A 12467-nucleotide genomic window follows, 5' to 3' on the forward strand; every position below is an offset into this window, starting at 1 on the left:
TTGCCATATTGCCCTCTAACTAAATGTGGGCTGGAATACACAGTATTCAGACCTTATTGAGCGAGCCGGGCGTGTTCAGTCTGTTAAGGCATTCACATATGATTTTTTTATTTGCATGGACCTTAGTGCCTAAATACCCACTGTCGGTTAGAATAGCAATGTTCTGCCTGCTATAGTTCCTTTCGAGGGTGAAGGAAGCACATCCATCTGTGGCATATATTTTCGCTTGAAATATTCTGGGGTGCATTGGTTCAAAGTGCATTTTCCTTGGACCAATGACCCTGGCTCCACTTCACTGGTACTCCTGGACATTCTGAGCACCATCCGCCTGGCCAGCATCTGTATGTGAAGATGGAGACAAATCAATTCTCTAGGCATGCCGTAGGGCAAATTCTTACTGCCGTTCTGATGGGCATTGAATTTTGTGTAGCTTCCTGGCTGTTGCAGCCTACACAGTGAAAAAATCTAGAGAGATATGGTGTCCATTAGACTCATTAGTAGACTTCGGTTATTGGGTCATCTAATCCGCATGAGAGAAGGTAATCTAGTCCGGAAAGTCATCTATATATACATCTATCTAAGGAAACGAAAACATGGTAAATCTTCCTTCTATTGAAACGACCATGGAAACTAGGACGCGGCTGTGAGGGACATCGAACTGGTGAACTCCAGTTCAAAATCGGGATGTTTGGAACTTTCTTGTCAAACGGGAGACCGATTGATAACAACGATGGTTGTAAAACCTGTTTTGAGTACCTGAGACGCTAACATAGGAATTTTCTGTAGGTGAGGTTACAGTGTTTTACAGTCTCTGTCGCCATAGTTAGATTATCACAGCATACCAACTACTGGTTGAATTTTTTTGGTTTTAGTTCAGAATTTATTTTAGAATTGTCATATAATCCGCAAAAAGTGTTTGTTAATATGATTCAATTTGATAGGCAGCTATTGGGGGCATGTTTGTCAATTTTCTTCGTATGCTTGAATTCTATTCTTGATTTTCGATCGATTGTAAGTGCTGATTTCTTCTACGACGAAATGAAATGCTTTGAGTTTATACTTTCGTGGATTACAGAATATTGCGTACTGACCTAGAACACATCTATTCATTCAAGTTATTTTTAGAAAGTGGCTCACAATTAATATTTCATTTATTTATTCCGAATTTTGTGTTAATCTAGTTTAACTATCTTATCTATGTATTTCACTGCGTTGTTTTTACATATGATGGTTCTCTGAATATTCTCTATTATTTTCTCAATCGTAATTTTGTGTTGTTTATATCGATTATCTTACCTACAATTTCACTTATTCGATTCGATCTTATTGTGATCATTGTAATTCTTCGTTAAGAAAGTTCTTCTTTGCCAGCTGATTTAGTTTTCTCGACTTCAATAAATCAGATTGCATTTGATTTTGATAAGAATGGAATATATTAACCCGTAAAGATATTCTTAAGCAACATTCATAATATATCTTTGTGGATTTCCACATCCAAGACTTATATGACTCCTGCTTATTTGTTTCTTGAGTTTCCACACTTTCCATACTTTTAATGGGTCTGTGAGGAGGGTAACGAAATCTCCACACAGGTCCCGGGACAAGGTCCGGTACTTGGGCAAAGTAGTTTGTAGCTTACTTCATACCAGATTCTACGTTGAAATATTTGGAAATAGGGAAGATAATAATATAAGGACACATTTTTGGAGGTGTTGTTGTCGAATACTGATGATTGTAGATACTCCCAGAATTAGAACTGCAACTAGCGTAAGAAGAGCCTGCACGCTAGAAGGCAAATTTAACGTAGAAAAACACGCCAGAATATGAACGGCGACTCTTCTAGTATAAACCCATGGGGGAAAAGTCTCATCTTAGCATATACTTTAGATTGTAGCGGGAGATAGTTACGATATTATTTTCTTAAGATCAGGAAACTTTCCACCAGCAATAATAAGGGCAGACCACATCCATTCAGTAACCGAGCACGAAGTTCTGGACGAGTCGAAAATGATTCGAGATAAAGCAGCTGCAGGTCACTATAATAGGCAATATTATAAGAGATAAGGCTCTCGAATGTGCAATTTATAACCAGCTGCACTGAATAATTGATAGCGACAGTGGTTTGTCTTATGGATATTTGGTTGCGGAAAAGAAGCTGGAGGAGACGCTAGAGACCATAGTCTCAAAAATTATTGAATGCAATTTGAACTGGTGGGCTTTGGAGTGCAGCAGCCGAGTAGCGATTACCAGGGGCTAAATTTAAATCCTACTTGAAACCTTTGACGAGTCGGATATTCAACTAGCCAACGTGGGATGAGTGCCCGCCTTCCGAGGCTGAAGATTAGACTCGATCGTCAAACTAACATATCAGTACTCCGTTGGCAGAGGGATGGTCTGCTTAGTGAGTGAACACTGCATCATCGAGGCATCTTTTTCGACATTAGAAACCGAGGAAGAAACCGTCATAGCCGCAACATAACCGGAAGCATATGCTTCAGGTCTGAACGGTTTTGTTGATATTTTGTGTGAGAATATCTGGGTACACGATAGTTCCAATTATACATAGTGTATGTACGCTGAATATACGAGGTATTCAATTCGATGTGGTGCTGACATTTTACTTCGCGAGGAGTAGTAATTTGACGTGAAAGGGGCAAATTGGACTTACTGTAACTTTGTTAATAAATAGGATTTTCTCCAAATTGTTTGTAACAAAACCTCAAACAACTAGGATAACTGGCCGTTTCACTTGAATTTTCGAGTAGGAAACATTCCTGGGGGTTGGGGAAGGAGGTCACGACATGAGGAGAACGGCGCTGAAAAAGGCGAACTGCAATGTCAGCGGATGACTGAGGCATGTGTCTCTACAATGCCGCGATGGTGTTTTTGCTACAGTAGGAAACAAACTGCTGGTAAAACGAGGAAATATCGCTGTTGAGATCATCGTTTTTCCAAGCCTTTATTAAAGGATAAAAGGGAAGCTCGAACACCGGGAGCTGGAGAAAGAATACTACGATCTGCATATTTCGGCGAATAATTCTCGCGGTCTTCTTAATATTCGTAAAAAGGTCAAACGCCTAGAAGGTTGTAATGAGCAAGATTCGTAAGTAAAGATCACAGTTGGTGATTTGCGACTCTTATAACTCCGCTTATTTTCGTACAACATAAAGAAAGTGAACCACAGTCAACGGTTTAACAGGACGTTCTCTCGATCCCGGAGTTGCCGATGGAGAACTACAAGAAATCTGTGCCGAATTGGAGGCAATAATGCGCTGAGATTGGGTGGGAGGACAGATCCACATGGTTCATAATTATGCTTGAATCGTGAATGGTGGAAAGAGTGTTTTCTGCCCAGTAAAGGAGGCAAATGTTGGTTTTGTTAGCGAAGTTCAAAAAACGACCTAGCGCAAGTTTTGTCGTCGAGTGGGTGTTTAGATAAAAGAAAATTAAAAGAACAACTTGTGATGGCAACGGTCATGCATCTGGCTCGGAAGACGTCACCCGCTGGTAAGTGCATTGCGATGATTATATTAGTTGTCAGAAATGCCCTTAATTCGGTTAAACTGGGTTTCCCTGACTTCTTAATTTGGTTAATCGAGAGTTATTTTCTAGATAGATGAGGGTCGAAAGAATGCATTGTGACAGCTATAAACAAAACCCTAAAAAACTTGGTTAGCTCATACCCCTATCACGCGTGGTCGATATGATCGGAGCGTGGGAGCAGCAGTGGATAGGTCACACATTAAGGCTGGCGACGATTGCGGTCTTGGCTGCACAATGCAGTAGAATATGTTCTCATAATATAGCCGAAGAACGAGTTGTCCCAAGAGCACTTGGTCCAAAGCAGCAAAGGAGGATTGCGGGTGTCTTGGTCCTTTGGGAGAAGCTGAAGCGCATTCCAGCGAAAGTTGAACGATGGCGCGTAAGTGTGGTTGATGCGTTACACCCCACAATGGGTGGCAAACAACCAGGATGAATTTAAAGGGATTTCAAATCAATTTTAATTTTATATGAACAGATGTCGGTATGGATAAAATTTTAGGGTTTAGATGCCCTGTACGGTTAGCTTCATGTTTTTTTTTAGATTCTTGTGTTAAGTAGTTTCTGGGAATGGACCGGTGGATTGAGTGATGACTTTCCAATCCCCGTACTCCCCCCTATGGAAATGATCTTTGCTTCGGAAACTACTAATCCAGACTTTTCATTTGATATGGAGCCCCTTAAGCTCAATGTAGAACAATGCATGCTTGTGCGTCGACAATTTCGACCTTGCACCAAATTTTGCATCAATAGTTATAACTTTTTCTAAGAAAAGTGCGTGTGACAGACAGATAGACAGACAGACCGGCAGTTAAGCAATAAAACAATTTTAACAAGTATGAAAGGCCGCAGTTCAAATCTCACTGGTGGCAGTGGGTGTGGTCGACTCATTATTTAATCACGACGTACTGACGGAGTACTGTGTCCTGTAGTGTACGGTTACGGTTTAGGACTAAGTGCTCTAACACACTTCAAAGTCCAGATCCATATTTGCGGTGTTGGTAGATAGGATGAAATAATAAAATCAAAATCTTACTAGTGAGCTGTAATTTTGGAAAACTAGCTTGGGAAGAGCGAAACAGTAATCACCGTGTTGCATTATTTAAACTAACTGAGATATGTTTAAATTTAAGAATTGCAGTACATTAGGTTTCTCCCCTGCTCTTGTAATTGCTCCGATAGATGACATCTGCAATCTGCGAGAGGTTTTCAGAATATGTTACTGCAGCACGAAGGACATTACCAATAACGAGAATTAACTTTTCTTGGATGAGCACACGACATTTTCCGTTGTCATATCAAACAGCCAATGGAATATGCTTTCTGCGAAAGGTCCAGTTACCCTCCATGTTGACACTGTTGAAAGTCATACGGAAATTGAGAAGAGCTGGTGAGCGTGAATTTTATATTTACTCTATCATAGACTGATCCGAAGGGTATTAAACGGGCAGAACACAAACTAGCCTGCTTCTTGTCGGTCTGGCTTGCGAGGCGCTCTTTGAAGTGTTATAGTATTGTTTTAACAATTATCTTAGCGATGCCGCGAAGATTCTTCCCAGGGACGTGCTAAGCCTGACTAGTTTAATCTGCTTGGTTATATTGATGGCAGCGATGAATTGGCTTCTGCTTAGAAGGATAGTTCTACCTCCTTGTTCCATCAACGAGATATTATATCACTGAGAATCACCTTGATGTCCCCTTTCCTTCTCCTTTGATCTATATTAGGCTATAATATGTCATACCAATGGGCTTCAAAAGCTCGGTTAACCATCGTGTTGGTCTGGAGACTCTGGGCTGGATCTTCGCAAGCATTTAACTTTGATGGCGCTTATTATGAAGTGAAGAAAACTGAAAACTGTTCAAAATAGTATCCATGAACTTGTCTTTACTCTTAACGATGGCTGAAATACCTGAGAGTAACATTCGCTTTGGACCACATTTAAAGTTTTTCGGGGAAGAAAGCAACTACCACCAGCCCAACATTAACGAGAATACAACCAAAGACAACCGCCCGAAACACAACCGACGAATATTATAACTACAAGTCTTTCAGCTCAGTTTTTACGGCACCAGTGTGAGCATCAAAACTTATCACCATTGAAAATAGCAGAGAATATCAGGATGCAAATCAGTTTAGCGCATTTCGAACATGCACTTTCTATCGAGTTATATTTTATGAGATAATATGGGTAACTGCAGGGATGATCTCGATAGATAATCAGGTCACTAGTTGCGTGGAAACAATATGGGACCAGACGACGAACAGTCGAAGGACACATAGGCTTGTTCCAAACACAAGCATGTCGACTACGTGAAGTAAAGGAAGTACCTCTACAGATTTGTTTTTGATGAACCATATGATTCCTGTACGCCCGCCATAGATGGCCCCATGTCTGTTTTGATAGACGACGACAGAAGAGCAGGGCGAGGGAGAACAGCCTGAATGCAGTAGGTGGAGACTAACCTCACTCGGACTATTTTTTTCTATTAGGATAGGAGTCTCGCGTGTCTCTCGGAGGTTGTGAGTCCCTTGTGAGTTGGGGGTTATCAAATCCACTCAAAATATTCTCTGTTTGTTGTAAAAGGCGACTAAAAGGGATAAAGATTTGTGGACTATGCTGGAGACAGTTACTACGCTTTGGAGTCGGGTTGACTTTTCGACTACGATCTTTAGTTTTCATCAATCGTTCATGATTGGATTTTCCAATGTGCAAACGTTTCTCGATGACTTCAGCGATACAAGTTGGATATTCCGAGGTTAAGTGACGTTAAGACTTCGAGAAGAACTTTCCTGTCTCTTGCGGCACTGTCCTATTCTGGCAAATTTGCTCAAAGTAAGCGTGAATGCGGTGTTAAATTAGTGCTTCCGCTAAACTTTCCTGTCTCTTGCGGCACTGTCCTATTCTGGCAAATTTGCTCAAAGTAAGCGTGAATGCGGTGTTAAATTAGTGCTTCCGCTAAATGCACTCCCTTGTCCTGGGAACCGGTATCAGACAGAATATTAACTTTGACATTTCTGTCCAGCAAGAGGAATATCTCGATAGTGCAGTGTCGGATATCAGAAGAGACTTTCGATCCAGGGAAGAGAGAGGCTTTCTATGAGAAACTCAACGCTGTCGTGCTTGTCCAGGGATAGTTTGTCACCGATATTATTTCTTCATGTTATCGATGATGTTCTCCATGTTGCCTTGTACTTAGGACGTGACATATTTTGTTAAAACCTTGACTATGATAACGATATCTCTCATTGGGTAGAGAAGTAATTAATGTTGGACTGAAGATAAACACCAACAAAACCGAGTTTGACGGGCGGAATATAGAGGATGGCGATGAATTTTTATATCTAGGAAGCGTTGTTTTGCCGGCGGTGACATTAACCTTGATATCGTTCGTCACATCAACAGCACTAAAATTTGAACATGTGAGAGCGCATCTACTGTCTATCATGATAGTTGCAACGTTGAAACAGTTGTTCCAGTGGTTAAATGAAGCAGTTTTTTGAAATAATTTAATCGCTACAAACACCAAAAGATTACACTTTGATAAAATAAGAGGCACGAACTAAAAGAAATGCAAATAGTAGCTGAACATAATTCTGTGAAACAATACCGGAAATATGATCCTGCGATGGGAATGGCGATAAAATATGGGAAATTTTAAATAGTAGTAGAAGGCACATGGGATATATAATACACATACAAATTGGCATATGGTCACATCGAGAGATAGACAGATAGGCTTCCTTTTATGGGGAGCTAATTTAGGTGTGTTGTGTACTTTCAATTATTTCTGACTAATACTCGCTACTGATGCACGAAATTAGTTTGGTTTTAAGGATTTTCAGATCTGTATGAATTTGCCTCTAATGAATGATAAATGAAATTTCTTTCCTGTATTTCGAATTATATTTCTCTTTTCTTAAAATGATAAGGTTGGTGATAATTCAACTGTAAAATGACACGTAAATGAATGCGGCTAGTTTGGTGAAACGCTAGCAACTGACTTCAATTGTCAAAATAGTTGGCAAATGCCTAATACTCTTTTTAATCGGCCACGAGGTGAGTTCGAATATGCCACGGAGAACACCGGTGGTGGCATCCGTCAGTCGAATTAACAACCGTGTGGCTGCGCCACACTACCACCGTTATCGCTGCATTACCCAAAACGGTGTTTCAGCCATGATAAATGCGGTCAGGGAGTTTCGAGAGAATTTCTTTCTATTCAGATTACTCATCACGATAGCAGATTTTCTTTTAGCCTGCGCATTGCAAGCCTCTGTTGGAACATAGTAATGACTATTGAGCTGGAGTCAGTATTTTGTCTGAAACCGGCCTTCGGATCATCAGAACGCGACTTGCAGTAACCGCTAGCAGAATTTGATAAATTGGGTCGGCAACTGCTCATTCTTCCCTCTTCCCTACCCTCTTGTTATTCTATGCTACGGTTCTGGTGTCTTCCTTTTATACTCTCCGAAATGTTTTCCTCTCGTTTTATAACTTTAATGGGGACTTATCTTATTCAAGAAGGAAAATACTAAGCGGTCTTAAAATGACTTCATTACTTTAGAGTGGAGGGGCTAATAAAGCATTGAATAATATGTCATTATTCAAATTGTATTTATTGCATCGCTCATCAATTAAAATCAAATTAACTCCAAATGAAAGTTTCTGTGAATATTTCCTGGATTTGTATATAGTAAGGATAACCCGCCCTTCTCCTAAATGAACGGTTACTGCAAAAAGAAAACGTTTCCAAATGTTAATGACTCTTAAAATTTCGATTTCCTTTTTTCTTACAGATAAAATTAAACTCGGCCGGATTTCAGTGAGCCGAAAGTCGTTAGCACTCTTCCAGGATTTGCGAAAGTCCCACATTGAGGAAAGGAAACGTAGAAAGACCATAAAGGAGGATATACAACGTCGAACAATTATCGCCAATCAACAGCTAATGGCCGATTCAAATTCAGTCTACGCATTCGACAATCCAGGATTTACACCGTCACGATTCGATCTGGATGATATTGAATTGATTGAAAAAGGTCAAAGGACGCCTATACCAACTAGGATTTCAGAGGATTCTATATAAGGTTATATCCAGTAGTTTAGATATGTTTTTAGATGTCTTTGAGGCTTGTGTAATATTAAAGGAAATAGGAGCAGTTTATTTCCTCCATTTTTTACTCCTTGTAATAAATCCTCTCAGAAAACAGTTGGAGAAACGAAGCACCAGCTCCAAGGTGAAATTTTGATTGTCTGGTGCTATCCTTCCCAATTTCAAGGGATTTAATCCCAGATTATTTCTCTAGTAATTTATGGATATTTTCCTTTATCTTAAAACGGGCTTTGGTAGTAAAGACATGTCGAAATATACTCGAACTGAATATCCTTGCAAAATCCTTGTTTAAGTTGATATAGCTATTGTGGTACTCAAAATGTAAACGTACTGTACACGGTCTAATGCACACAGATATAGATAAATATTCTTTCTGTTTTGAAGTGACCCTGTCTCCGGTCCTGTAAATAATGTCTGCTCCGGATATCTACAGCGTTCATTAGGAGCCATTACCAGGAATGAATATAATGTAGCGGCCGGTTCGAATCGAAAATGTAAATGCGAAAGTGTCATCATCCGGAAATTGTATTGTTCTGCCTAATGGAACTCAATTAACACATCCAATGCGATATTGTTTCAGCTGGAATGCTGGCTAAACAAACGAAAATAATTTCAAACAAGCCGGGCTCTATCATCTTGTTCTCGGATTACTGTTTCTGTTTGTCCTGTCCACTGTGCGGAGGACCAGCTCCTGCTCTGATAAATGGTGAACTAAATTAAGGAGTTGGTGCAATAACATGAATGCAATTGATAAATTACAGGAAAACTGTTTGCAAAATATGCTGTTTCTGGGGACCGAGAAAGTAGGAACGTTGGAGTTATTGCATAGAATTTGGTCATCTCATATTTTGTTGTTGGCATTTAAAGGATGCAAGACCCTCTGGATTCTGGAAATTGACAGAGATTCGAAGTGTTTGTAAAGTGTATGAATTGAAATTTTGGAATAGTGTATAACACACGTCGAGATATTTGGGATGCAATGAGTTCAATGTTGCCTTAGGCTCGAGGTACTGAAATTGTTCTTGAGCTGTTTATTTACACAAGGACATGCATTCGAGGCATTTCCGAAATTGGGTTATCGTGCTATGTGGATGAAACTCTGCTTCTATGGATTCATTAGATCTACTCTGAATAGATTTGACGTCCAGGTGATGCATGGATGCAGGCAGTTTGGTAGTATTATATATTGAATGCTCAGTTGTAAGATGAAATTAAATTAAGCATGATATATCCCTTTTGAGCAGATGAAACTCTATTTAATACAACCAGCTAGCTGTATATCTGTGTAGTGGGCACGGGGGTTGGTGCTGACCAAGAAGACTACATACAGGATCAAATCAAGTTGTTAGGGGGCATAAAATCTCATGAAAAAGTTGGTAACTGGGCTGTGGGCTTTTCGGTTCACGTGTCTCGACAGTGTGTTTCCTCATCCCATTTGGCAAACCATAAACAGCTGTGCTCGTAACCACGTGGCCGCATAATAATTCACTGTATCACATACACAGCACCAAGAAGAGTATATACAGGTGGAGCAAATCTAGCGACAAAGGGGCACTGAATCGAATTGTCCACCTTTCGGGCAGGGACGAGGTGGATAAGTGACTCGAGGCCCATGCGGTTAATGTATTGACATATCGGTGTGTTGCGGTTGCCTAAATGGTTTTGTTGTGTGCGTTTCCTCATCCTATTCCAGCAGGAAACGAATACATCCGAAAGATTGATCTTGGATCCATCTACTTACTCGCTCCTCAGTTCCTAAGAGAACAAAAATGGACTGATTGCCGAGAATGTTGCGCGTGCTTTCTTCCACCAAGCCCCTACAGAGGAGTTTTGAAGTATCATTCGCTCAGTGATTCCATTAAGATTCATTACCATTAATTTGAAATGAATCCTTAAGGAAGCTCTGCCTTTGGTCCCTACTGGCATATGGGAATCAATGAACAGCTGGGCAATAACTATAGTTATGACAAATGCAACCAATGCACGGAATCATATACACGGCACTAACACCTGCCCTTTTGCCCGGAATTTTGGTCGCGGAACGCCTACCACGTCGAATATATGCGATGATTTTGCATCTCCATAGTGTTGGATAGGGAATCTCCTGTATATAGTCATCTTGCACGGCACTAACGCTAGAGTAAATGTGCGAAATTTTTCATGCGCAAGTATTGAAGAACTTCAAACATGTGCAATGTTTTTCTTCCATCATACATACTCAAGCAATGTGGCTGCAGACGAACCTCCTGGGTGTCTTCTGGTACAGACTAAATAAATTTTTGGATTCACCATGGTCTATTATGATGAAATAATTATCGATCTGCACGCATTTGCTCAGTTTTGACTATTCACTTGATATTCTCAATGGAGTTGGGAATATCATGTTGATCTCCACCGCATTTTCATTGACTTAAAACATGCATATGACAGTTTCGATGGCTAGTCACGTAAAAAATATTGTCTGAACCAGCGAAAGCTAAATGACTGTCGCTCGACCGACAAGATTAGGGACCAAGACTTCGAACTTGCACCAGTTCGCTGGTAATAATTCATCGATATCGCACAGTATGGCATGACTTAAAAAAACTAGAAATGGAAGTTAAGAGTCTACCATGGGTGTAGAGCGCATATCTCGTTATCCCAGATATCACAATCAAACGAGTCGAACTTCGCCGCCTGGTTTGTTTCTGAGAAGTGGGAATACTACAAAATGCCCTGTTTGGACATCTTACTGCCTATTTATAGAGGTATTAATATGACTTCATTGCATTTAGCTCATAGTGTTCAGAAGGAAGAGTGAAAAGGGAAGATCCTTCAAATCAAATATTATTCAGACAGAGTTATTCTTTCGTGATTCTCTTTCTTACACCGCTCCTTCTTTGGTCTCTGTCAGGCCTTGTGTAGGGTTTGGGTTTGTCAATTCTTTCAGTCATAAGCTTGGTTCGGCTAAAATCGGGAGTTTTTCCAATCAACCTTTCAAATATGAAGTCTCCGCTGCTTCGATCGGCATTGCGTGCCTTCTCATCGACATCGATGTTAAGACCAATCTTAGCAAAATAGTTGTCGTTAGTGTCGATTTGATGATCGTTACATAGATAGTCCTCTTTCTCAACTTATCTACGATGTGCGACACCATATTGATCACAAATATGCTCATTTCGGATATGATGGTAGCACGTTCAGGCACTGATCCAAAGGTACAATCTCGTTCCCATTACCCAGAGGCAGCATTCATTACCTTCAGTAGCCGACCAGTACCCGGAACTATAGAGGGCCACGGTGGCAGATATTTCTTTAGGGAGATTTTTACTTTAAGAAGTCCGTTGATGCGGCAATCGCAAAAGATACTAGTTGTAGAGCGTCACTTTATATAGGTTATGCTGGTTAGTTGAAGCAAGTTCATGATTTTCCATTAGCTGAAGTACTTACGTAAATTGCTCAGTTCTGGACAGGCCGCTACTATCATTGACATTTCATTGAGCTCGCATATAAAAAATTTTGGACGAATCATCGTTCGCCTCACTCGAAGGGAAAATTGTAGAGTTGTCCGAATTAATAAAAACCAAACACAATGTGCACCGGAGCATCAAAAATATGGTCAGAGCCATGCAGCCATATAAATGTCCTGACGAAAGCAGGCGTCACTCAGGCAAGACAAGTGACGCCCCTTCAAAATCCAAAGGGCAGTAAGCTTGAAAAGAGAAGAAGCGAATGATTTTTTTGGATCCTCGAAGGATGCGGAAAAAAGGCATACGCCTTTCGCAATCAGGGGATTGAGGAAGACATACGGAGGCACGGAAACGGCAACTATAAGC

General features: G+C 40.5%; 1 protein-coding gene across 1 annotated transcript in view; it reads left to right on the forward strand.

Moving 5' to 3' along the window:
• Window positions 1-9019, forward strand: part of LOC119649777 (chitin synthase chs-2) — a 50651-nt gene extending 41632 nt beyond the window's left edge. Inside the window, exon 16 of the mRNA XM_038052079.1 lies at window positions 8339-9019. Within this exon, the coding sequence (XP_037908007.1) occupies window positions 8339-8625 (287 nt within the window). The 3' untranslated portion in view covers window positions 8626-9019. The remainder of the gene's footprint in view (window positions 1-8338) is intronic.
• The last annotated feature ends 3448 nt before the right edge of the window (window positions 9020-12467 follow it).

Source organism: Hermetia illucens, chromosome 2 (assembly GCF_905115235.1).
Source record: "Hermetia illucens chromosome 2, iHerIll2.2.curated.20191125, whole genome shotgun sequence".
NCBI classification, from domain to species: Eukaryota; Metazoa; Arthropoda; class Insecta; order Diptera; family Stratiomyidae; genus Hermetia; species Hermetia illucens.